General features: G+C 47.3%; 1 protein-coding gene across 1 annotated transcript in view; it reads right to left on the bottom strand.

Annotated features, from left to right (window-relative positions):
* dnah5 (dynein, axonemal, heavy chain 5) overlaps nt 1–25,778 on the bottom strand; it is a 521,599-nt gene that overhangs the window by 400,712 nt on the left and 95,109 nt on the right. Inside the window, exons 6-10 of the mRNA XM_072509474.1 lie at nt 14,928–15,065; nt 12,081–12,257; nt 8,126–8,239; nt 4,255–4,362; nt 3,961–4,083 (exon numbers count right to left, since the gene is read on the bottom strand). Of these exons, the coding sequence (XP_072365575.1) occupies nt 3,961–4,083; nt 4,255–4,362; nt 8,126–8,239; nt 12,081–12,257; nt 14,928–15,065 (660 nt within the window). The remainder of the gene's footprint in view (nt 1–3,960; nt 4,084–4,254; nt 4,363–8,125; nt 8,240–12,080; nt 12,258–14,927; nt 15,066–25,778) is intronic.

Here is a 25,778-nt window from a genome sequence, read left to right as displayed (position 1 = left end):
GCGCCTGTGGCATATGATGCCCCTTCTCTGAAGGGCCTAGAGCTGGAGGGCCCCGGCCGACTTACTGGTGTCACAGTTATCACCGTGCCACCCTGTTCTGTCTGCTGCTCTTGAGATGTGCCAGTGTCGGGGAGGAGGGGGAACCAGATGAACTGGAGACTGCAGTAGCCTCCTTGGTGACAGGCTCCAGGTTGGCCCCCAGCGCCTCCTCCTCCTTGATAGTGCCCATAGGGCCCTGGAGTCCGTACGAGACAGTGGGGCAGCTGGACTGAGCTCCAGAAGCCTCCAAGTCATCTGGCACTGCCAGCCCCTGAAGGTTCCCCATTATCTGCACCATGGTGTCAACGCCTTCAGCACTGCCTTGGACACCACCACTCAAGACATGGACGTCGTGTTCCAGGTTTCCCACTGCGGTCACCACCCTAGAAGAGTTGGCCTGGGTGCCATGCATTGCAGAATCACCTCCTGTGCTTGCAGGCTTTCCAATCGGCCTTGCAGTCCCTGGAATGTCGTTGACACTCAGTCTTTAACGTCATGGCTGTGCCCTATCATCTGCATCAGCTCTGGGAAAACCTTGTCCAGAGGCTTGACATCTGACTGGGACTTGGCTGAATCAGAGGATCCAGCAGACCTCCGACTGCTGTCTCCCTTGAATGTTCCTGCCTCCACCTGATGTGCATCAACAATTGTGTGGTGCTCATCAGATAGTACCCCCGTAGTCTGTCCACAAATGTCACCACCGTGGCGTGTGTTTCTGCGCTGGTGTAAGGTGGGAATGACAGCTGTGATGCATTGCCGGTGTTCTCGGAGCTCTTCTCCGCAGGTGGTCACTGTTCTCTCCTCTGGCAACCCCATGATCTCCGGGGCCATTTCTCATAGGTTAGGATTCTGATCTCTGGGATTTCCCCCCCCCCAATCCCCCTGTCTTCGCCTTTTCCCTCTTATTATGGGGTATCTTCTCCTGAGAGGATATAGAGAGGACATTGTGAGCCACACTCTTGATGGGTCAGGCGGCTCTATAGCAGGTGGCATCTGTGGGCATCGCACCTAGTCATGAAGGGATTGTGCTAGTGGGAGCCAGGGGGTTCTGAGGTGCAAGCTTGAGGATCGGATGTTGGGAGGGCGTGAGGAGTCAGCCAGTGGATTGGGGGGGTGGGGAGGGTGGGGGGGGGGGGGGGGCATGGAGGGAGAGATGGAGGGGTTTGCAAAATTGAGGGGTGGCAGGTGGGACTGATGCCATGAAAGAGGTGGTAACTTACCCTTGTAGCTCATTGGAGGTCATTCGTCTTCTTCTGACATAAGACCGTGTCGTCAGGGTAATATTGCCCGCACTCATTACAGCTGCCACTGTGTCCCAGGCAATATTACTGACGCTGCTGCTAGTTCTCCAAACCCCTCAGGGGAACAGGGTATCCTGCCTCTCATCCACCGCGTCGAGAAGCCTTACCAGGTCGGCATCCCCAAAGCGAGGTGCAGGTCTCCGTGCTGCCTCTATTCTTGACCGGAAGTACTGAGGGAGCATTTAAAAGCAGCTCCCCTTTGTTAATGGCAAGCAGCTGAGGCGCAAGTTGGGCAAATCAGATGGCAAGGAAGCCAGGCATGGCAAGATTCACATGAAGAATCATGTTTGGAACTAAGTGCGGGTGAATACAGGCCGCAATCTCTCCATTGCAGCTGACATGAAACGCCCTGACAAACTCATCCAAAAAGACACTTGGATTATTCTGGGTGAATCGCACCCATTGTGTGAAGAGGAGCTCACTAACTTTGACCACATGTGCAAAGTCATTGAACTTCTGGTGCTGCACCTGAGTCTTCAGGGATAGACTGCTTCAATTCACAGTTAAGACAGGGGCTGGTTTAGCACACTGGGCTAAATCGCTGGCTTTTAAAGCAAACCAAAGCAGGCCAGCAGCACGGTTTGATTCCCGTACCAGCCTCCCCGAACAGGCGCCGGAATGTGGCGACTAGGGCCTTTCACAGTAACTTCATTTGAAGCCTACTTGTGACAATAAGCGATTTTCATTTCATTTTTTCATCTGCCTCTCCTATCCTCTCAGTGTCTGTCTTTTCTAGCCCTGAGGTTATTGGATCCCTCGTCTCTGCATCAAAGCGTCCAGGGATGCATGAGAGAACCTTGGAGCACATATAAAGCCCTGTTGTGCCATTTTCTCTCTTCCTGGCAGCATTTTATAAGCTGATGGGTTTGTAGATGGGGGGCCTGTAAAATTCCTTGACTGTCTTCCCACTGCCTACCCACGCAGCCCTAGTTCGGTCTGCAATTTTACAGCTGGGGAGGGCGGTGAGGCCTAGGGCGGTGAGGCCTAGGGCAGCTCACTAGCTCTTGCCCCAACTGACATTATTCACTGCCTCACCTCTTCCCCTCCAAACATTGTTCAGTACTGAGGTACCCTCAATAATGATGCTTACAGATTAAACTGTAAAGAAGGCTTTATTAGACTAATAACTATGCTACAGCTAGAGACAAGAGCTGACTGCTATACAGACCATGAGGCAGCCCTTTATGTGTGGCTCCCAGATGGGCGGAGCCAGAGGCAGAGTCCCCAGGGTTCCAAGCCCGGTCTTAAAGGGGACATCACCTTACATGATGATAAGGCAGTAACCGTTCATCACAAGTACCCTCCCTCATCCGCGACATTGTCCATCCTCCTCACCTGACATTGTGCGCCTCCTCCTTCACTCCCGACATTGTTCTGCCCTCATCCCCCCGACATTATTCATTCCCTCCCTCCCTCACAACATCATTCCCCTTACCCCGGCATCATTCACTGACCTCCCTCACCACCAACAATACTCTTCCCCCACCACCACCAATCCTCACCCCACTTCACCATCAACATTGTTCACCCTTTCCTCACCTCAATATCGTTCCCTCCTTCCCTCATTCCCTCCCCACTCCGCTCATCCCCTGACAATATAGATTTTTCCAACATCAGCCAAATAGGAACCAAGGGTACTGGGAGGTGAGTCGGAATGGAGGTAAGCATTGTCAGGAGGGATTGAGTATTGTCAGAAGGGAGTGGGTGGAAAACATTGTTGGGAGAGCGGGGAGCATTTAAAGGTGGACAGTGAGCACTGTCGGGAGGGGGTGAACATCATTAGGAAAGGAATGAACGTTGTGGGAAGGGGTCGATCATTTTCTGTTGTGGGGGGAGGGTTTAACATTGTTGGGGAAGGTGAATATTGTCAGGAAAGGGACGGAGCTTCGTCAGAAGTTTGGGGGTGAACATTTTGAGGCGATGGGGAGGTTGAACATTTTTGAGGTTGCCACGGTGCTGGTGTGCACTACTCCAGCTGACTTATTTCAAGCTGTGCTCTTCAGCAGGCTATACACCTGCTAGGAAAAGGTCTTAGTAAATCCGGAAGTAAAACTAGAGTTATGTATAGGGCAAACAGCCCACATCTACATAGTTCACGCCATCTGATCCCATTCTCATTGAGAATCGTGCACCAGTCCCAGCAGGATAAAACCAGCATTTGGAAGTTTAAACTTCCCACATAAGCACTGCATGTGTGCACCTGTCATGACTTCATCGGGGTTCCAAGACACATCCGTGACTTAAATTGAGTCGCTCGTCATTCCCTATATCAGGAGATTCAGCCCATTAAAACTGAGGGATGGAAAATCTACTGGGCCATGAGTCCAAGAAACTGCATTCCCAATATGCACTGCTGTGGACAAAGTTCCATGCCAAAGATGCAAATTTAAGTCCAAGTGCTCACCCGCCCCCCGCCCCCCTCTCTATCTGATTCACCTGAGGAAGGAGCAGTGCTCCGAAAGCTAGTGTTTGAAACAACCCTGTTGGACTTTAACCTGGTGTTGTAAGACTTCTTACTGTGCCCACCCCAGTCCAACGCCGGCATCCCCACATCACCTCTATCTAATAGCAAGGTATATTTTGTTGTAAACGGTTCAAATATTTAGGACAGCAATTTTACCTGGTTTAACTGAATGGCAGACTTCAGCTTTTTGACCACCACCTCCTGCGGTTGATCCCAAATTGTAGCTGTTCCATTATTTGTTATGTATGCTTTACATGCTGTTATCATCTGATTGGTCACCTGGAAATAACAAACCAATGTGCCAATATCTATTCAGTTGGAAAGTAATCAGTCTCATTTAACTAGATGTTCGCATATATGTATATAAATATATATATATATATATATGTATTCTCATTCAAGGAAACTTTAACAATTAAACCAATAAAAAAAAACGTTTTGGCATCATACCTTCACAAACAAAGAAGTAATCTTCTCTGAAGTATTGTAGTAACGGGAGATGCTATGAACCATTCGAATTGCATTGATCAGCCCAGGGATTGCTTCCACCATGGAAACCTGCATTAAAGTTTGATACAAAAATCGGTTTAACATTTCATCTGAATTCCTCTCATTTTGCTTTCAATTGGGCAGAGTCTTGCTGGAAAGATAATGGTCCATCAACAATGCTTATCGGTATTCATTTTAAATGCACAATTAATACACAGATCAGTTTCACAGAAACTTAAGGCTGATTCATAACAGTGTAAGTATCTTTTTAATGGGTTTATCATCAACCTTTAGACCAGAAAGGGACCAATTTAAACTGTTCAAACTTATTCCTGCGGTTGTAAGGGGTGGGGGTGGGAGAGGGGGTGGGGGAGTCTGCCACTCGCCATGGATGCAGCTCCCTCATACTTGTAGGCAATTGAGGCATTGCAGCAACAGTATCGTGCATCATAATGCAGCAGCACGCTGCACCGGGAGGCCAAACATCAGGAGCCATGACCAAGCAGTAGAACTTGAAAATACCCGGAGCTCAGGATCTATCAGAATAGATTCACTTACCTTTAAGTGTCCAGTTGTCAGTGCGGGAGGACTCTTCAACTCTCCGGGGATATAGTGACTGACAACTGTGTCCTTTCTAACAATGAGCTGCCTCCTAGAACTCATCGACTGATTCTGCTGCTTCCACGAAAGGCGACGCTGACCATCAACCTCTTTGCCTCCGGTTCATTTCAGGGCTCAGCTACTGACCTCGGTGTGATCTCTCAGTCAGCTACTCACTGCTGCATTCACACCGTCACAGGAGCCCTTTTCACAAGGGGCACAGACTTTACCAGCATCCCCACGGATGCAGACTCTCATGCGCAAAGGACAACAAGGTTTGCTTCAACACCATGTCCACCATTGACAGCAAGGCATCCACAGATAGACCTGCCAGGTTCACAAATAGGAAGGGCTACCACTGCATTAATGTCCATTTGTATGTAACTGGAAAAACTCTGCATGTCTATATGCTTTCCAAGCACCTGACAGAGTACTACTATATTCAGAAAGTCAATCCTGCCTCAGCGCCGGCGTTCCACTTGCTATGGATTCAGGGAGGCAAGGATGACCCTCTAAGGAGGTGGCTCCTAGCAACTCTGCAAGATGTACAACAGAGCCTCAACGTTGATAAAACAAGGGTCACTTGTGTACCAACACCCTGACTGAACATGCCATTGGCCTGATCAAGATGAGATTTCAATCTGGGTGTCCTGGCACATATAGAACATAGAATTTACAGTGCAGGAGGCCGCCATTCGGCCCATCGAGCCTGCACCGGCTCTTGGAAAGAGCACCCAACCCAAGGTCCACACCCCCACCCTATCCCCATAACCCAGTAACCCCACCCAACACTAAGGGCAATTTTGGACACTAAGGGCAATTTATCATGGCCAATCCACCTAACCTGCACATCTTTGGACTGTGGGAGGAAACCAGAGTACCCGGAGGAAACCCACGCACACACGGGGAGACTGTGCAGACTCCGCACAGACAGTGACCCAAGCCGGGAATCAAACCTGGGACCCTGGAGATGTGAAGCAATTGTGCTATCCACAATGCTACCGTGCTTCCCCAGATGGCTGGATAGTCATATCCAGCCATCTTTATCCTCGGTTCAGCCATATATCCTTTTTTTTTTTCTCACTCACTCCTTGGTTTGATCTGAATCACAAAAGGTCAGCATGTGGGTACAGCAAGTAATTAGGAAAGCTAATACAATGTTATTGTTTATTACAAGGGGAATTGAATACAAAAGTAGGGACGTTATGCTTCAGTCGGGGGCTGGTTTTGCACAGTGGGCTAAACAGCTGGCTTGTAATGCAGAACAATACCAGCAGCGCGGGTTCAATTCCCGTACTGGCCTCCCCAAACAGGTGCCGGAATGTGGCGACTAGGAGTCCATTTTGCCCAGTTTATGGGTGATTTCTTGGGGAAAATTCATTTAGTTTGGTAGGATAAGGTCCCCCATATAAGTAATATCTGACAAATACAATACAAGGCAGAAGTCAGACTTAGATGTTCCTTGACCCTCAGTGGAGGGGAACATGGTGCAGGCTTCTGCTGCATCAGTGGCCTCTCTGTGGTTGATCAAGACATTGGCTAGCTTCTTGAGGTACTAATTTAAGAAGCAGCGACCGACAGTCGGTTGTGGACGACCTGGAGAAGATTTTGGCCCTATTTGGGCACCCTTGGAGAAGATGGACCAGCGTATAGAGGTACAAGGTGTGATGATACAGAAGGTGGAGGGGGGCTGGAGCCGGGCGCAATTCAGTGCAGATCCAAACAATGGTAGACCAGGCGGAACAGCACCCGGGGAGTCTCCGGGACATCAGAAGCCCCTGAGTGGTACTAGAAATAGTGCAGGGTGGCACCCTGGTCCTCGCCCTGTAACCCAGGTACCTTGGCACTGCCAGCTGGAACCATGGTACTGCCACCCTGGCATTGCCAAGGTGCTCATGGGTGCTGCTAAGCTGGCAAGAGCACTGCCAAGGGTCTAGGCCCGAAAGGGTCAATGCCCATGAAAGGAGGGTGGGGGGCACTACAGTTGGGGGTCCAGTAAGGAGGCGTGGGAGGACATGAAGATGGAGATTGAACATGGTATTGCTCACGGATAAGAGATTTTGTAATGATATATCCTCTGCCATTGGGGAGTATGTTGAGTTTAACAGGAATAAGACCACCTTGCCTTCCATGCCCTGGGCAGCCCTGAAGGCAGTTATTAGGGAAGAGATAATCTCTTACAAGGCGCATAGAGATAATCTCTTACAAGGCGCATAGGGATAATTCCGGAAGGATGGAGAGACAGAGGCTGATGGATCCCATTCTCGAGGTGGATCGTCAGTACTCGATTCTGTTACACTGGAGTTATTGCAGAGCAAGCTTCAGAGAGGGTACAGAAAGGATTTACGCAAATGTTTCCAAGGATGAGTGACTTCAGTTATGTGGCTAGATTGGAGAAGCTGGGATTTGTCCTCCTTAAAGGAGAGGAGGTTGAGAGGAGATTTGATAAGTTTAAAAAGCATGAAAGGTCTAAATAGAGCAGATAGAAATAAACTATTCCCATTGGCTGAAAAGTTGAGAACCAGTTGGGATACTGATTAAAGATGACTGGCAAGAAACCAATAAGGAAGGAATTTTACACAGCAAGTGGTTAGGATGGGAATGTGCTGCCCAAGAGTGAGGTGGAGGCAGAGTCAATCATGGTTTTCAAAAGGGAATTGGGGAAGCAATTACAGGGTTACGTGGAAAGGGGCTGGGGAGGGGTCCGGTTGAGCTGTTCTCGCACAGAGCCAGCACAGACTACATGAGCCAAATGGTCTCTTTCTGTGTTGTATCTAGTTTATAATTCTCTTCTTTTGCTTTATTCTTATGCAGGATGTGTGCATCACTGGAAAGGCTATCATTTGTTGCCCATCCCCAATTGCCCTTGAACTGAGCAGCTGGCTAGGTCACAAGAGAGGGAAGTTAAAGTCAACCATATTGCAATGGGTCTGGGGTCACATGTAGGCCAGACCAGCTAAAGATGGCAGATTTCCTTCTATTAAAGACATTAGTGAAGCAGATGGGTCTTCATGACAATCGATGATAGTTTGATGGTCACAATTATTAAGCCTAGTTTATATTCCTGATTTTTAGTAATAGAAACTAAATTCCATCATCTGTCTTGGTGGAATTTAAACCCATGTCCCTTGAGCATTAGCCTGGGTCTCTAGATTACTAGGTCACCACTCCACCATCTCCTATTCTGATTCTATCTATTTATTATAAGCAGCAGGAGATTACAAATACTTACAGGGTCACTGTTGTATAACGGATCACAGAATTTCTCTAATGTGTACAGATACTTCACGTTATCCTTCGCCTCATTACCTGCATCAGTAATTCTGATGTCCAGCTCTCGCCAGTTCTGGAAGTACAATAGACCAAAGAGAATTACTTTGACTAAGCAATAAAACCAGGTAACAGTGATTTGTCCTGAGATAAATTCTTCCCCACCATTTGCGAAAAGTAGCCTGATACTGGTCATCACTTTTTAAAAGGAGTACTCCATACAATAAGAAGATTGCTGCAGTTTATGGAGGCAAATTACATGTCCTGGATCTTCAAATAACTTTTAAATTTTCTGAAGAATCAAAATTTTAGTAGAGGAGAAAGGAGAAATGAATTAAATAAAGCGTGGTATGAAATTCAGAAATCAACAACTTAATTAAATTAACCTGAGTTGGGTGTAAATTTGGGAGAAAATGTGAAAAAGGAGAATAATATTGTTAAAAATAAATAAATAAATAAATCGGAGTTTCAGGATGAAATTGCAGCCTGTCATAGATGCATAAAAATAAAATGTGCAAGTAAAGCAGCTTTGCAAAGATTCAGGTTGGATTAATTAAATAAATTGGACATAAAATCAGCTATTAAAAAAGTGGAACGCAACTAAATTAAGGATACAAACTCCATGGGCAGAATTTTACGTTTCCCCGAAGGCAGGTTCTGAGGCAGGAGGGGAGCGTAAAATCAAATGGATGGGATTCCCCCTGGGAATCTGCCCGGCCAAACCCTGACGCAATTTTGCACCCATTCATCTATTAAGGCTCTGATGAGGCCACTTAATGGCCTTTGTCCACCCAGCCTCAATTTTTAGGCTGGCTAGAGCAGATGCGGATAAGGTGCGAAACAGAGGAAAATTTGTTTCTTCTTCTTGGGTAGAAAGGGAGGGCACCTTAATCTGAAAGCTCCTTTACTCCTTAATCTGAAGGCTCTTTCAAAGTTGAAGCGCCATCCCGTATGGGTCCTTGGAGCTCCAGGCGCCCCTAGCCTACCCCCTGACGTCGTGATTGCGCCCCCCTCCTGCCCCCAGGAATTATCTTTCCAATAGTCCTGAGATTTAGTTCCAGGCAGAGCGCTACAGTACCGCTTCTGGCCACTGCAGCGCTGTGCTTGGCAGGTTGGAGAGTTGTCAGCAATCTGATCTGGTAGGCAGGACTTCCTCCCAAGGGTGGACAAAGCCCCACCCACTGCCAATCAACACTCAAGTGAGCAGTAAATGGCAGTGGGCTTCCAAGAGTCGGTGGTTGCACATTATACGTAGACTCTTGGGATAGTGAGCACAGATCGCTCTCCATCCTTAAAATACTATGTTGTGAATTCAAGGTAGCATTACACGTAACTGAACTGGACAAACAAAATTAAATGAACTGCACCAACAAACTAATTAGATAAAAATGAAATGTGGCAAAATTTGTCAAACAGACATAAATTTCATGAATTTCGAATCACATTGTACAGAATTTGAAAAAATGGCAAAGAAAAACTAAAGAAGGTCACCAATGGCATGGATAAGATGATGTGGAGATGCCGGCGCTGGACTGGGGTGAGCACAGTAAGAAGTCTTACAACACCAGGTTAAAGTCTAACATGTTTGTTTCAAATCACTAGCTTTCGGAGCACTGCTTCTTCCTCAGGTGAAACTGGCATGGCAGCTGCATCAGATGGCTTTCACACAATTCCAAAAGCATCAAAAACACAGGAATGCAACAGTGAAGAACTTGGTACTACAGAAGTAAATTCAAAATATTACACACGCCATCATGAGCAGCAAACTTCATTGAGATTTAAAAAGGATAGCACAGGCAAAAGTAAAGATAGCTAAATGAGGGTGTAAGGGGATAGTGGAGAATAGTTAAATTGAAAAGAAAGCATCTGCGACACTTAGAAGTTAAAGGAACAACCAAGTTCAGAGAGAACAAAAGAATGAAGGGATATCACAAAGGTGAGCACTTCGGAAATTTAAACCATAATTAGACAAACAAGAAATAAAAAGCAACGTTGGAGGCAAAGGATAGAATTAAATTGTAAAGTTGATCAGAAGAGAAAGTCGAAGTAAGATGGAGGTGTGTGTTCAACAATGTTTGCAAAGAGCAAATCCAGCGAGGTTGAATGAGAAAGTGCAACAATTGTTTACTGATTAGTAAGCTAAAAGAGCGAAGAATTTAGGCTTCAAGGCACAGGAATTTACAAGGCAGATGATTTTCATAGCTGATGGGTATTAGCTTCAGTCAGTGAAGAATCTGAAATAGCCACACTTCGACCAGACAAGGGTGAATGATGAGAGAACGGAGCTGATGGGGTATATGCGCACTGGAGTTCTATCTCAGATATAGTCCCCCGATTACAATTTTTGGGTACAAATGGGTGGAGCATACTATTGTACATAAGTACATGACTAACTAGTGCTCCTTAATGTTACTGCTGGAGGCCAATCAAACACATCCAAGGACATGCTTTGTTCCTCCTTAAATATAAAAATCGCCCATATTGTAAAACGCATTCTATTTGATGTATTTGGTCATTGTAGATAAGTAGCTCCAATCAGTCAAGTATTATGTGGCATCACTGTTGTAAAACAGAATTATCTCCACATTGATCAGCAGTGCCATGGAAGAGGCATCCATACTATAGACATAAATGTGTTAATTTCTGTTTTGAAAAATAGCATATTTCACATTTTTACACTTAAGGTCATTTCTTGAACAGGACAAATACTGGAAAAAGTTACATAGTACCGGCACGAAGTCAGAATATGATCCAGAGAAGGTTGCATTAAGTACTTCCAGATCAAATGTAGCATAGGTCAGGTGCAGTAAAACCTATTTTTTAACATTTTCATTATACGAGCCTGTATTTAATTTATATAGGTATTAGGGGGTTTGAATGATAGAATTCTTTTTTTTTTTTAAATATTTTTATTCTCCCCCTTTTTCACATTTTCTCCCAAATTTACACCCAACAATAAACAATAATCAGTAACGAATGCAATGTCTATCCCCATATCAATAACAACAATCCCATCCTCCCATCAAACCCCCAAACATTAGCCCACATGTTAACATAAACAAATGGCAAAAAAGAATCAGGAATCACCCATAGTCACCATTAACACATACAGTCCCCCCCGCCCCCCAATGTTCGATGTGATCCAATTCTTGAAAGTGCATAATGAATAACGTCCATGAATTGTAGAATCCTTCCATCCTTCCCCTCAGTGCAAATTTGACCTTTTCAAGAATCAAGAATTCCAGCAGGTCCCCCCCGCCACACCAGGGCACAGGGTGGAGAGGTTGATCTCCACCCCACCAGAATCCGCCTTCGGGCGATCAACGAGGCGAAGGCTACAACATCTGCCTCCGCACCCGTTTCCAACCCCGGCTGGTCCGACATCCTGAATATGGCATCCCGAGGGCCCGGGTCCAGTTTCACGTGCAGCACTTTAGAGATTACCCTAAAAACCTCCTACCAGTAATCCTCCAGCTTTGGACAGGACAAAACATATAAACGTGGTTTGCGCGCCCTCCCCGCCCCCCCCCCCCACCCCGGCAACGTTCACACACATCTTCTACCCCTTCAAAGAGCTGGCTCATCCTCACCCTTGTAAGGTATGCTCTATACACCACCTTCAGCTGTACCAGGCCCAACCTCGCATACGAGGGTGCAGGCGTTCACCCTCCAGAGCACCTCAGTCCAGAACCCCTCCTCCATACCTTCTCCCAACTCTTCCTCCCACTTTGCATTGATCCCTTCCAATGGCACCTTATCCTCTTCCGAAATAGTCCCGTAACCCACCGATACTACCCCCTTCTCCAGTCCCCCTGTCGTCACCTCCTCCAGCAATGTGGAACGAATGATAGAATTCTAAACCCATATCAACCACTTCCTAATTTTTGTGAAGTTCAAGAAAAGATGGGAAGAAGCACCTTAAGAAGTTTAGATTTTGCTGTTGTAAGAACTCCAAGTACAGCCTTCACATTCTGGCCCTTTAGTTGATCAAGGAGATAATTGAACCTTGACATTCTTTTCTTCCAGTGATCCAGCTCTGCACGTGGACCTAGATCATCTGCCTCCTTACGCAATTGTTCACTTTCAGCAAGAACCTAGAATTGCAAAGTAATGTTAAATGGAATAGGTCTAATCCAGTATTATCTTGACAATGCTCATAGAAAGACACATATCACCAAAATGCTGAGGAAACTGTTTTTAGCCAGGTCATAAACAGCATCCTATGTGACTGTGACTTAGGTAAACTATCCCTCCTGATCCTTCTTGGCCTGTCTGCAGCCTTTGACACAGTTGACTACACCATCTTCCTCCAGCGTCTCTCCACTGTTGACCTGCTGGATGGTTCCATTGATGTGTGATTCGATTGATAGCATGGTTATGTGGTCAGATGTTTATTTCAAATTTAAAACAACACCAATATTTTGAACAGTATATTTCAGCCACTCATGGTTGCCAGGGAGAGGGTTGAAGTCAGTCGCTAGGGAATGGAGTTTTAAACCAGAAAATGAAGGCTGGAAATTCCTGCCAAAAGTCATTAGACTTTTGGCTGCCTCGCCAGGTTTTCCATCCCACTCATAAATCCTAGCCATGACATTGGTCTTCCCAATTTTGAGGCAATTCGGGTTCATCAGTACTTGGATGTCCAGCATGCAGCCTGATAAGTTAACAACTGCGGTGGAGTGGAGAGAGATGGCGGTGAGATAAAGCTGGGCGTCAATAGTGTACGTGTGAAACTATTCCTGTGTTTTTGGATGATGTAGCTGAGGGGCAGCATGTAGATGGGAAACAGGAGGGGGCTAAGGATAGGAATTGGACAATACCAGAGGTAACAGTATGAGAGTGATAAAAGAAGCCATTGTAAGTAATTCTCTGACTTTGATTAGATAGATTCCAAGTGAGTTATTTTTAAAGATGATGGACACCTTTTTGTTCCTGATTCACAAGGCTCAGATTTCGAAGGCTTTAAACTTCAATGTACAAATGATTGTGCCAACAATAAGGCTGTCTATTTACAACTCTGTAACACTGTCCGATTCCACTCCTGTCTTAGTTCACCCGCTGCAGAAAGTCTCACCCATTCTTTATTACCTCTAGGATTTATTACCTCTAGGATTGACTATTCCAACGTACTCCTGGCTGGCTTCACACAGTCTGCCATCTGTAAACCTGAGGTCAACCAAAACTCTTCTGCCCATATCCTTACACTTCCCAAGGCCTGGTCGCCCATCATCCAATGTTGGTGATCCACATTGGCTCCCAGTTAAGTAATATCAATTTTGAAACTCTCATCCTGGTTTTCAAGTCCCTCCTTGACCATGCTCCTTCCTATTTCTGTTATCTTCACTGGTGCCACATCCCTCCAAGATATCAGCACTGATCCAATTCTGGCCTCTTGCACACCCTTGTTTTATTTGCTCCATGATTGGAGGCTGTCTTCGGTTGCACAGTGCCTATGCTTTAGAATTCCCTCTCTGCACCTCTCAACCTCACGGCCTCTGTTCCTCCTCCTAGGCAATTCTTGAAACCCATCTCTTTGGCCAAACTTTTTGCCATCTGCCCTGATATCACTTTACATGCCTTGGTGTGGCTCTATGAAGCACTTATCTGGGATAATTTTTGAACATTCTGGGCACCAGATAAATATAAATTGGTGTTATTGTTTACTCTGTTCACTGTGCTATCATTATTGAAGCCTTCTATAATTTCATCCAAATTCTATAACATTTCAAGGTAGAGAGGTCCAGATTACCACAGGGCACAAGGCAAATGCTCCATTTAACAAAATAAATAAAACTTTAGAATCCCTTCAAGCCGAAGACTCCAATTATTTGCTGTATTTTCACTGACGGTGAACTTGACAGACTTTGAACCATATTATATATATTTTAAATTGCTGCTTGGGTAAGATACAGTTGAGGTACCTGGCACCATACAACTGCACCGCAGCAATGAGTGAACGCTTTCAGAAGGGAGGCTGGTAGGAGTTGAACATTCATTTTAAAAATAACTTTTAAAAGAGTTCTTCCTTAAAAGTTTTTTTGAAATCTTTGTTAAAAATACTAATTATTTCAAAATTGCTTCATTTGATAATTTCAATCAGTGTACCGCTTTATTTTGATTGGAAATCTCATTAGCACAAGTGTATGCTGGCAGGCTATACTGTCGAGCACTTTAATGCCTGTGTGGTGAACACTTGATCTCAGCTGGAGAGTTCAGAAACCTTTTTAGAACGAAAACTGGGACTCACATATAGTTAGCATAATGAACACACACAATCTTACTGAGGCTGGACAGCATTGGTGAGGTCTGCAGAAAGGTTGCTTCCTCCCATCAAAAGAAAGCTCATGCTGGGAATCAAATGAAGCTCAAAAGATAGGATGAACTGCTATTTCTTTTTTTAAGTTGTGTTATTTAATAAGTCATATGCAGTCACTGTCGACATGTAGACAATTATTTACTTCAGCAAAACAAGTTATAGGAGAAAATAAACCACAGGCATGTTATCCAAAATGCCTGAACACGTAATCTATTTTCATGTAAAGTTTGCTATGAAGAATAAAGCTACAACTGGTTCAAGAAATGTTGAAAGTTTACAGCAGTTCCTCTGCACCGGATGTGGCAACAGTACCCATTTAGCTTGTTTTTATGAATCACAAGGAAATATGCCCTATTGTACTGCCAATATTACATTGACTAGTTTTGGACAAAATCCTTTACTTGCCAAAATTCTTCTGCAGAATAGATAGAGAACGTGTTAACACTACCTGCTCAATTTGTTTTATCCACTCTTTAATGCAGGCTTCAATCTTTTCTAAGGTTTCGGTGCTATTGGCTATGGACACAAAATCGGAAGGACCTTTGAGGAGCCGCAGATCAAAGGTCTCACATTCTTTCAAGTTCACCTGGAATGAAAATAATTTTATTGATAAAAAGACAAGTTATTTATTGCATGGCTATCAAATAATCAGTGCAAAGTGTACAAACATTTAACACGTTCACTTTAAGAAGTATATTTTCCAATCAACAATCATCATATATGAATGCTAAATGTGATTTTATGAATAGTTTTGGCCAATGATTTAACACAAGCTTTACCAGCAATAATTTACTTTAAAAAATGCCAACAGTAATAAAAATGTCAATATTTGTGTGCTCACCTTCACACAGTGTAAATTCAAGTCATAATCAGTTCAGCTGATAAGCCACAAATAAAGTATTAATGACTAATTCAGTGTGCAGCACGGTGGCACAGTGGTTAGCAGTGCTGCCTAATGGCACCGAGGTCCCAGGTTCAATCCCGGTTCTGGGGCACTGTCCGTGTGGAGTTTGCACATTCTCCCTGTGTTTACGTGGGTTTCGCCCCCACAACCCAAAGGATGTGCAGGGTAGGTGGATTGGCCGTGCTAAATTGCCCCTTAATTGGAAAAAATGAAATGGGTACTCTAAATTATTATTTTTTTAAATTACTAATTCAGATCTGACCTCAACCAAGCCCTTCAAATCAAGCCTCATATAACCTCATGTGACAGCAGGTCATTAGCAACGTGAAGCTAATTTTGTAACGTTCTGGGGACTATATAAATATAAATTGCTGTTACTGTTCGCTGAGCCATCATTATTGAAGCATTCTATAATTCAGTCCAAATACTATAACATTTCAAGGTAGACCTGTCCAAGTTACCGCAGGGCACAATACAAATGTTCTATTTAACAAAGTAAATAAAACTTTTGAATCCATTCAAGCCATAGACTCCAAATTATTTGCTATATTTTTATTGAATTTACTTCCATGCAATCAGGGAGCAAGTGTTCTAATCGCTCTTCCCTACCACCAAACATGAATCAAGAATTTTTTTTGTTTGAAGATTGCATTACTAAATGGATTCTACTTTTTGTTTGATGAGAATGTATAAGCTGCTCACCAATTCTCATCTTATCTTTTAGGAAATTATCAATACAGAATTTATTCAGAACATTGCAAATATTACTTTGATTACCATGTTGCCAACACATTATTAAATGGCCCTTTCAAAGATGTGTAATATGACTTTTAATGATGCAGTTGTGAATTCTCTCTTGTTAGGCTTAGTGGGGAGGCAACAATCACCCAGAACAAAAACATTTCCAACACCAAAATCATAAAAAGCACACAATTGAATCCCAATTTCTGGGTACTACATCCACAATTTGGCGACATGCTCATGCCCAATCAGGTCAAGGTGGGCAAGACAAAAAATTCATCCACCAACCTTACCTGTATGTTTGTGGTCCAAGTTCCAAAGGCAAGCTGCCCCTTCGAGTGAAAGTGGAAAAAATGATTGGTGCAATGGAAATTCTTGAAATATTATCACCAGGGCACACCGAGGAATCCATGCTGATGAATGTGCTGCTGGAGGCATTAATGCTGCAGGTGGACAGTAGGAGAAACCACAAAGTCGCATAGGGGGCCTGGACACACTAAAGGACCACCTTCAAAAGGTGGTAGGAACAGATGTACAGGGAGGTCAACTCCATTAACTGTATGTAGACCTGGCAGCAGTGTCACAAAAGGTCTAATAATCTTATGTACTTGCTCATAATCAGTGAATGCATCTTCACATAACATCTCCGGCCCACCACAGCAGCCTTTCACACTGCTCCCAGCATCATACCCCATGAGTCCTTGGCACTCAGGACTCAGCCCATCTGGATATCACCTCTCCATCTCACCCTCACACACCAATCAATGCTGCCAGTCTCATACCCACCCCTCGCTGCCTTCACATACCTCGTGATATTCAGCTGTGACAGTTACATCACCCAGATACAGTGCTATTCAATCACTGACATTCTGTCCTCTTGCCTTCAGGTGACAGTCAATAGAAGGGAGCAGCACAGAACTGAACAAGAATGGCCTGCATCTCTTTAAACCTTACAGAGGAGATGGTTTTCTGCATCATGGGGTTGGTTGAAACAGAGCCCACAGCATACAATATCACCGAGGAGAATTGAAGTCCTGTATCTTCAGGAAGACAGGAGCCCTCCTGAAAAATACTCAAGAGGCAGAGTGTTGCTCCAGGAATACAGATGCAGTTCAGGAAGAAGCCATCCAGCAATCACGCTTAAGTTCGCCAGGTCAGAATTCACCTTCAAATGGCATATTTATCAAATGTCACCACTAGTCTCATCCACTACTCAATTGTCTGCACATCCATCCCACATTTACCAAAAATTGGCGTACACAACCAAATGCATGTGCATATGAGAGTAGAATTGCTTTCCGTTTGGGAAAATGTAATTTCACATTGTGTGTGCAGGCGATGGTCCTCTGCACCATGGGGGATATCTGTGATCTGTGCAAACACTCGTGCTCATCCATCTTTTTGTTTGAAATGAGATGATGCTTTCTCCTTGCTTATGGAGGGACTCAGTGACCTACCTCATGGAGCAGTTCACTGAAAACTGTTAGCTGTTGCTTTTTTTCCAGCAGCTTCCTGGCAAGAGCCAGGTGTATAAACGTTAAGAACCAATGTCATCTTGAGAGGCAATCAGATCCTTGCCCTGTTTTGCAGTTTCAGTTGTCGCTGCAATGATAGGCAGGTTTCAGTCATGACCTCTTTAGTGAAGCAATGAAGTCTCGAACATTGGTATTCACTATCACGGAATTTCTCCCGAAAGGCCATCTTGTGATCTGGTCTCCTGTCAGGAACCCTTCTCCTCCTCTTCCTCCCTCTTCCAGGAGATTTTCCTGCTTTTCATTCTCCCAGACTAAAGAAGGCCTACCAGGCCACCCATGTCTAAAAGCACCTCCAAGCTTTTAAACAAACAAAAATGCATTTCAGCCCCAGCCAGACGACTCCCTGTAGACTACTCAAACTTTAGATAAGTATAGAAAAGCTTCAAAAACATATGCAATTGCACCAGTAACCAGTGAGATCCCTTCTCACTCTTCTACATCCAATTAATATAATCCTTTTATTTCCAACCACCCCCACTGCACCTCTGATGGCGAACTTGAATTTCTCAAAATGCAAGAACCCTGCCAAATTGCTAACCCATACCCCCACACTCGATGGCTCCGAGTCTCGCCAGCACAAGCAAATTACTCTCCGGGCTATCAGGGAGGCCAAGGCATCGGTCATTCTGCCCACCTGCACTCCTGATTCTTCTGACACTCCAAATATTGCCTCCTCCAGACTCGGAGCAAACGTTACCCCCAAAATCTTCAACATTATATCTGCAAATCCCATCCAAAACCCCTTCAACCTTGGGCGTGCCCAAAGCATATGGACATGGTTCACTGGCCGCTCGGCACACTGCCTACACCTATCCTACACGCCTGGAAAGAGCCAACTCATTCTGGACACCATCATGTGGGCCCTATGTACCACTTAAAACTGCATGATGAGAATGCAAAGACACACGATGAGGACGCATTAACACTCCGCAAGGCCTCACTCCATACACCAGCCCTCAGCGCCGCACGAGCTCGAATGAACATAATCCTAACCGACTTAATCTCTCATGACAGACCCGCCATCTCAGGAATCAGCCTGGTAAACCTGCGCTACAGAGCAAGAACCGAACAGGCGCCGGAATGTGGCGACTAGCGGATTTTCACAGTAACTTCATTTGAAGCCGACTTGTGACAATAAGCGATTCCTATTCCTATACTCAAATCCTCTCGCGATGAAGGCCAACATATCATTTGCCTCCTTTACTGCCTGCTGTATACGTGCACTTACTTTCAGAAATTGATGCACGACGACACCAAGGTCTCGCTGAGTATCCACCTGACTCAATTTACACCCATTCAAATAATAATCTCCTTTCCTATTTTTGCTACAGTACGAAGTCTTACAACACCAGGTTAAAGTCCAACAGGTTTGTTTCTATGTCACTAGCTTTCGGAGCGCTGCTCCTTCCTCAGGTGAATGAAGAGGTCTGTTCCAGAAACACATATATAGACAAATTCAAAGATGCCAAACAATGCTTGGAATGAGAGCATTAGCAGGTGATTAAATCTTTACGGATCCAGAGATGGGGTAACCCCAGGTTAAAGAGGTGTGAATTGTGTCAAGCCAGGACAGTTGGTAGGATTTCGCAGGCCAGATGGTGGGGGATGAATGTAATGCGACATGAATCCCAAGTCCCGGTTGAGGCCGCACTCATGTGTGCGGAACTTGGCTATAAGTTTCTGCTCGGCGATTCTGCGTTGTCGCACGTCCTGAAGGCCGCCTTGGAGAACGCTTACCCGGGGATCAGAGGCTGAATGCCCTTGACTGCTGAAGTGTTCCCCGACTGGAAGGGAACATTCCTGCCTGGTGATTGTTGCGTGATGTCCGTTCATTCGTTGTCGCAGCGTCTGCATGGTCTCGCCAATGTACCACGCTTCGGGACATCCTTTCCTGCAGCGTATGAGGTAGACAACGTTGGCCGAGTCGCACGAGTATGTACCGCGTACCTGGTGGGTGGTGTTCTCACGTGTAATAGTGGTATCCATGTCGATGATCTGGCACGTCTTGCAGAGATTGCCATGGCAGGGTTGTGTGCTGTTGTGGTCACTGTTCTGAAGACTGGGTAGTTTGCTGCAAACAATGGTGTGTTTGAGGTTGCGCGGTTGTTTGAAGGCAAGTAGTGGGGGTGTGGGGATGACCTTGGCAAGATGTTCATCGTCATCAATGACGTGTTGAAGGCTGTGAAGAAGATGACGTAGTTTCTCCAATCCGGGGAAGTACTGGACGACGAAGGGTATTCTGTCGGTTGTGTCCCATGTTTGCCCTCTGAGGTCGGTGCGGTTTTTCGCTGTGGCGCGTTGGAACTGTCGATCGATGAATCGAGTGCCATATCCCGTTCGTACGAGGGCATCTTTCAACGTCTGTAGATGTCTGTTACGCTCCTCCTCGTCTGAGCAGATCCTGTGTATACGGAGCGCTTGTCCATAGGGGATGGGATCTCTGCAAGACGTGCCAGATCATCGACATGGATACCACTATTACACGTGAGAACACCACCCACCAGGTACGCGGTACATACTCGTGCGACTCGGTCAACGTTGTCTACCTCATACGCTGCAGGAAAGGATGTCCCGAAGCGTGGTACATTGGCGAGACCATACAGACGCTGCGACAACGAATGAATGGACATCGCGCAACAATCACCAGGCAGGAATGTTCCCTTCCAGTCGGGGAACACTTCAGCAGTCAAGGGCATTCAGCCTCTGATCTCCGGGTAAGCGTTCTCCAAGGCGGCCTTCAGGACGCGCGACAACGCAGAATCGCCGAGCAGAAACTTATAGCCAAGTTCCGCACACATGAGTGCGGTCTCAACCGGGACCTGGGATTCATGTCGCATTACATTCATCCCCCACCATCTGGCCTGCAAAATCCTACCAACTGTCCTGGCTTGATACAATTCACACCTCTTTAACCTGGGGTTACCCCATCACTGGATCTGTAAAGATTTAATCACCTGCTAATGCTCGCATTCCAAGCATTGTTTGGCATCTTTGAATTAGTCTATATATGTGTTTCTGGAACAGACCTCTTCATTCACCTGAGGAAGGAGCAGCGCTCCGAAAGCTAGTGACATCGAAACAAACCTGTTGGACTTTAACCTGGTGTTGTAAGACTTCGTACTGTGCTCACCCCAGTCCAACGCCGGCATCTCCACATCATATTCTTGCTACCAAAGAGGATAACCTCACATTTATCCACCATTATACTGCATCTGCATATGCCTACTCACTCAGCCTGTCCAAATCCTGCTGAAGCATCTCTGCAACCTCCTCACAGCTCACCCTCCTACCCAACCTTTAAGATCTAGCACCTCTATTTCCAACCAATCATCTGCTTCTGCGACAGCTTCATTCACTTGAACTCTGTCCTGAAAGAGCCTAGAAGCTCCTCTAGCAGATGTTCACAACTTTGTTCAGTGCATCCTGTTGCCGCCTCTTCTAACCTATTTTCAAAGAGAAGCTGAAGAGATCTGCAATCTCCTGTGGTCTTGTGGATGGTGTTTTTCAATAAAGATTGGATCACTGTGCAATGAGTATACTTCAATTTATGCTGCAGTATTGAGGTTCCCCAGTCCCCAAAACAACATTGGAAATTCATCTGTGTATTGTGTTACTGACCTCTCTTGTTGCCTCATCATCTACTGTAGAAGACCAAGTCCTTAACATGCTAATCTGCTAAGCAGAGACATTTTCTGGTTCTGTTAAGATATAGGAGTTTTGTTTTTTCATGTCAAAGTGTTGTGGTGAACACTGGTGCTTTAGATCTGCAGAATTGTTTATAGTGTCTGGCCTTGTCGCAATGAAAGCATTCAGCTCTCCCTCCTTGGCAGTCTTCACTGCATCTGGAACATTTACAGTTCTTCCCATCCAGTCGGTGGTTTGGGCAGGTTTTTTTGTGGGTTCCCAACATTTGGCTTAGATACTGCATTGACCATACCAAGCCTTGATGCCTCCCCAAAGTACACTCAATTCTACTGGCACAGTTCTGCCTGCCTTGCAAACTGATCAGCCTTCTCCAACATTAAATCCTCTTTGGCTTGTAAGAGTCCCACAGTGTGTCATGTCAACTATGATGTGATCCCAAATTAACTCAAATTATAAAGCTTTGTAACCACAACTGCTGGCAAGTCAATGCAACTTGTTAAATGAATCATAACTTGTCAAAAGAATCAGTGGATTCTGCCAACCTTTGGCCTTTTTGGTTAAATTTTGCCCGTTAAATGGCCAGATTCTTCTTATGACTATAGTAATTATTGATGGCCTTCAAACCTCCTCATAGGATGCTGGGATCTCCTCGACTCCTTGTTTTGATGGACATCATCAACTATGGCAATCATGTGTAGAAGGGTACTGACATGGTGTTTTTATGCTTCTTCTTTTGAGCCCAAAGACATTAGGTATGTTTCAAACCATCTCCTCCAGAGCTCCCACTGTTGTTCTTGTTGCAGCCCCTCGATGTAATAGAAGGGCTATAAAAGGGTAGTGGCTGCTTAATAACTGCCGATATCGTGAGTGGTTTATTGTCCCCTACCAAAATAAGTTTTACTTTTTGTACTTCTTCATTGTCAAGTCAAACTGTTGCCGAGGTCTTCACCAGTGAGTTACCAATCTGTCGTCTGTTTCTTTTTTTTTTAAACAAACAATTTTATTGAGGTATTTTTGGCATTGTAAACAGCAACAATATACAGTATTGTGCAAATATAAATTTAAAAAGACAGTGCAAATAGCAACTCCTCTCTCACAAATAGACCCGCCTATTCTTCCCCCCTACTCTACGCTATTCTACACCCCCCCCCCCCCCCCCCCCCCCCCGCTGACGATTAATTCTCCGCGAAGAAGTCGATGAGTAGTTGCCACCTCCAGGCGAACCCCAATCGTGATCCTCTTTAGGCGAACTTAATTTTTTTCCAGGCCGAGAAAGCTCGACATGTCCGAAAGCATACTTCGATCTTCGGGGGCTTTGAGCCCCCCAGGCCAACAGTATTCGTCGCCGGGCTACCAGGGAAGCAAAGGCCAGAACGTTGGCCTCTATCCCCTCCTGGACTCCCGGGTCTTCCGAAACCCCAAAAATTGCCACCTCTGGACTCATCGCCACTCTTGTTTTCAGTACCTGGGACATGATGTCCGCACATCCCTGCCAGTACCTCCTGAGTTTTGAACATGCCCAGAACATGTGACCATGGTTCGCTGGTCCTCCCGCACATCTAGGACACTTGTCCTCCAGCCCAAAAAATGTACTCATCCGGGCCACCGTCATGTGGGCCCGGTGAACGATCTTGAACTGAATCAGGCTGAGCCTGGCACATGTTGCAGTTGCGTTTACCCTACTCAGAGCGTCCGCCCATAGTCCGTCCTCTAACTCCCCACCAAGCTCCTCCTCCCACTTGAGTTTCAGTTCCTCGATCGGTGTGTCCTCTGGTCCCATAAGCTCTCTATAAATATCCGAGACTCTCCCCTCTCCTACCTCTCCCCTGGAAACTACCTTGTCCTGGATCCCCCTTGGTGGAAGGCGTGGAAAAAACGGTACCTGTCTACGTACGAAATCCCGCACCTGCAAGGACCGAAAGTCATTTCCCTTGCCAGCCCGACGTCTCTGTTTCTTAAACTACGGCCTCCAGGGCAGCCATCATAATTCAATGAGGTTTTATTTACTCTATGAGGGACTTGAAGATAGTCGGTAAATAGTTTTTCTTCAAACTATTAAGAATATTTTACCAAAACTTCATGGTAATTGCAGTATTTTCGGGATACAGATTGCTACCAGTCTTCATCACTTGAAGTCTCCAATATCATGCTTTCATATCATTTACATCAGGCATTGTCAAACTCAAGGGCGCGACCCACCGGTGGGTGTCGGGAGGGTCACGGAGCCATCTGTCGCGGCGCTCCCGATTGCGCAAATCCGCGCGCAACAGCCGCAGCAGCCAGCTTTAATAATGTCGGCTGCGAGCGGCCTTCAAAATGTCCAGGGACAGATGAACAAAATTCTGCCGCACTGCGCATGCATGCCCGATCATCGGTGCGCATGCGCAAACCTATGCTCATGCGCACCGATGATCGGGCACGCATGTGCAGTGCGGCCGCGTTTTTTTTTATATGGTGGCAGCCTTTTTTTTCCCCAAGTTCAGGGGGGCCAAAGGGACCATTGGGGCCAAAGGGACACAAAACCATTTTTGTCAGCAACAAACAAGGTAAGAGAAAATGGTGGGTCGCACAGGTCGGACGGCGTGGGTCGCGCAGGTCGGACGGCGTGGGTCGCGCAGGTCGGACGGCGTGGGTCGCGCAGGTCGGACGGCGTGGGTCGCGCAGGTCGGACGGCGTGGGTCGCGCAGGTCGGACGGCGTGGGTCGCGCAGGTCGGACGGCGTGGGTCGCGCAGGTCGGACGGCGTGGGTCGCGCAGGTCGGACGGCGTGGGTCGCGCAGGTCGGACGGCGTGGGTCGCGCAGGTCGGACGGCGTGGGTCGCGCAGGTCGGACGGCGTGGGTCGCGCAGGTCGGACGGCGTGGGTCGCGCAGGTCGGACGGCGTGGGTCGCGCAGGTCGGACGGCGTGGGTCGCGCAGGTCGGACGGCGTGGGTCGCGCAGGTCGGACGGCGTGGGTCGCGCAGGTCGGACGGCGTGGGTCGCGCAGGTCGGACGGCGTGGGTCGCGCAGGTCGGCCGGCGTGGGCCGCGCAGGTCGGCCGGCGTGGGCCGCGCAGGTCGGCCGGCGTGGGCCGCGCAGGTCGGCCGGCGTGGGCCGCGCAGGTCGGCCGGCGTGGGCCGCGCAGGTCGGCCGGCGTGGGCCGCGCAGGTCGGCCGGCGTGGGCCGCGCAGGTCGGCCGGCGTGGGTCGCGCAGGTCGGCCGGCGTGGGTCGCGCAGGTCGGCCGGCGTGGGTCGCGCAGGTCGGCCGGCGTGGGTCGCGCAGGTCGGCCGGCGTGGGTCGCGCAGGTCGGCCGGCGTGGGTCGCGCAGGTCGGCCGGCGTGGGTCGCGCAGGTCGGACAGCGTGGGTCGCGCAGGTCGGACGGCGTGGGTCGCGCAGGTCGGACGGCGTGGGTCGCGCAGGTCGGACGGCGTGGGTCGCGCAGGTCGGACGGCGTGGGTCGCGCAGGTCGGACGGCGTGGGTCGCGCAGGTCGGACGGCGTGGGTCGCGCAGGTCGGACGGCGTGGGTCGCGCAGGTCGGCCGGCGTGGGTCGCGCAGGTCGGACGGCGTGGGTCGCGCAGGTCGGACGGCGTGGGTCGCGCAGGTCGGACGGCGTGGGTCGCGCAGGTCGGCCGGCGTGGGTCGCGCAGGTCGGCCGGCGTGGGTCGCGCAGGTCGGCCGGCGTGGGTCGCGCAGGTCGGCCGGCGTGGGTCGCAAAGGTCGGCCGGCGTGGGTCGCAAAGGTCGGCCGGCGTGGGTCGCAAAGGTCGGCCGGCGTGGGTCGCAAAGGTCGGCCGGCGTGGGTCGCAAAGGTCGGCCGGCGTGGGTCGCAAAGGTCGGCCGGCGTGGGTCGCAAAGGTCGGCCGGCGTGGGTCGCAAAGGTCGGCCGGCGTGGGTCGCAAAGGTCGGCCGGCGTGGGTCGCAAAGGTCGGCCGGCGTGGGTCGCGTAGGTTGGACGGTTGGTATAAATTGGTCCCCGGAAAAAAAGTTTGAAAAACACTGATTTACATCATCACCTAATTAACATAACTATTAACCCTTTCTTTTACACTGATCATCCCCAGAATGCCGCAGTAGCTGGCAGCCTCTGCATGAGACTGGTGTGGGACCACTCCATCACTGGTAAAACACTGATGGGCCATCTGAATCATCCTCAACTGGAGTCTTAAATTTGATCATTTGAAATTTGTCTTGGGGCAGCCAATTTATCTCCCTGGCAACCACTGGAAACGTGCCCGATGAAGCAAATACACTGGAGAGCTGCTATTTATAATAATAACTTTTATAATCTTCAATAGTGTCCCAAGTATGCTTACATTAACACTGCAAAGAAGTTACTGTGAAAATTCTCTAGTCGCCACATTCCGGCACCTGTTCGTGTACACAGAGGGAGAATTCAGAATGCCCAATTCATCGAACAAGCACGCCTTTCGGGACTTGTGGGAGGAAACCGGAGCACCCAGGGGAAACCCGCGCAGACACAGGGAGAACGTGA

The sequence above is a fragment of the Scyliorhinus torazame genome, chromosome 6, assembly GCF_047496885.1.
Source record: "Scyliorhinus torazame isolate Kashiwa2021f chromosome 6, sScyTor2.1, whole genome shotgun sequence".
NCBI classification, from domain to species: Eukaryota; Metazoa; Chordata; class Chondrichthyes; order Carcharhiniformes; family Scyliorhinidae; genus Scyliorhinus; species Scyliorhinus torazame.
This window is presented reverse-complemented; position numbering and strand designations above follow the sequence as displayed.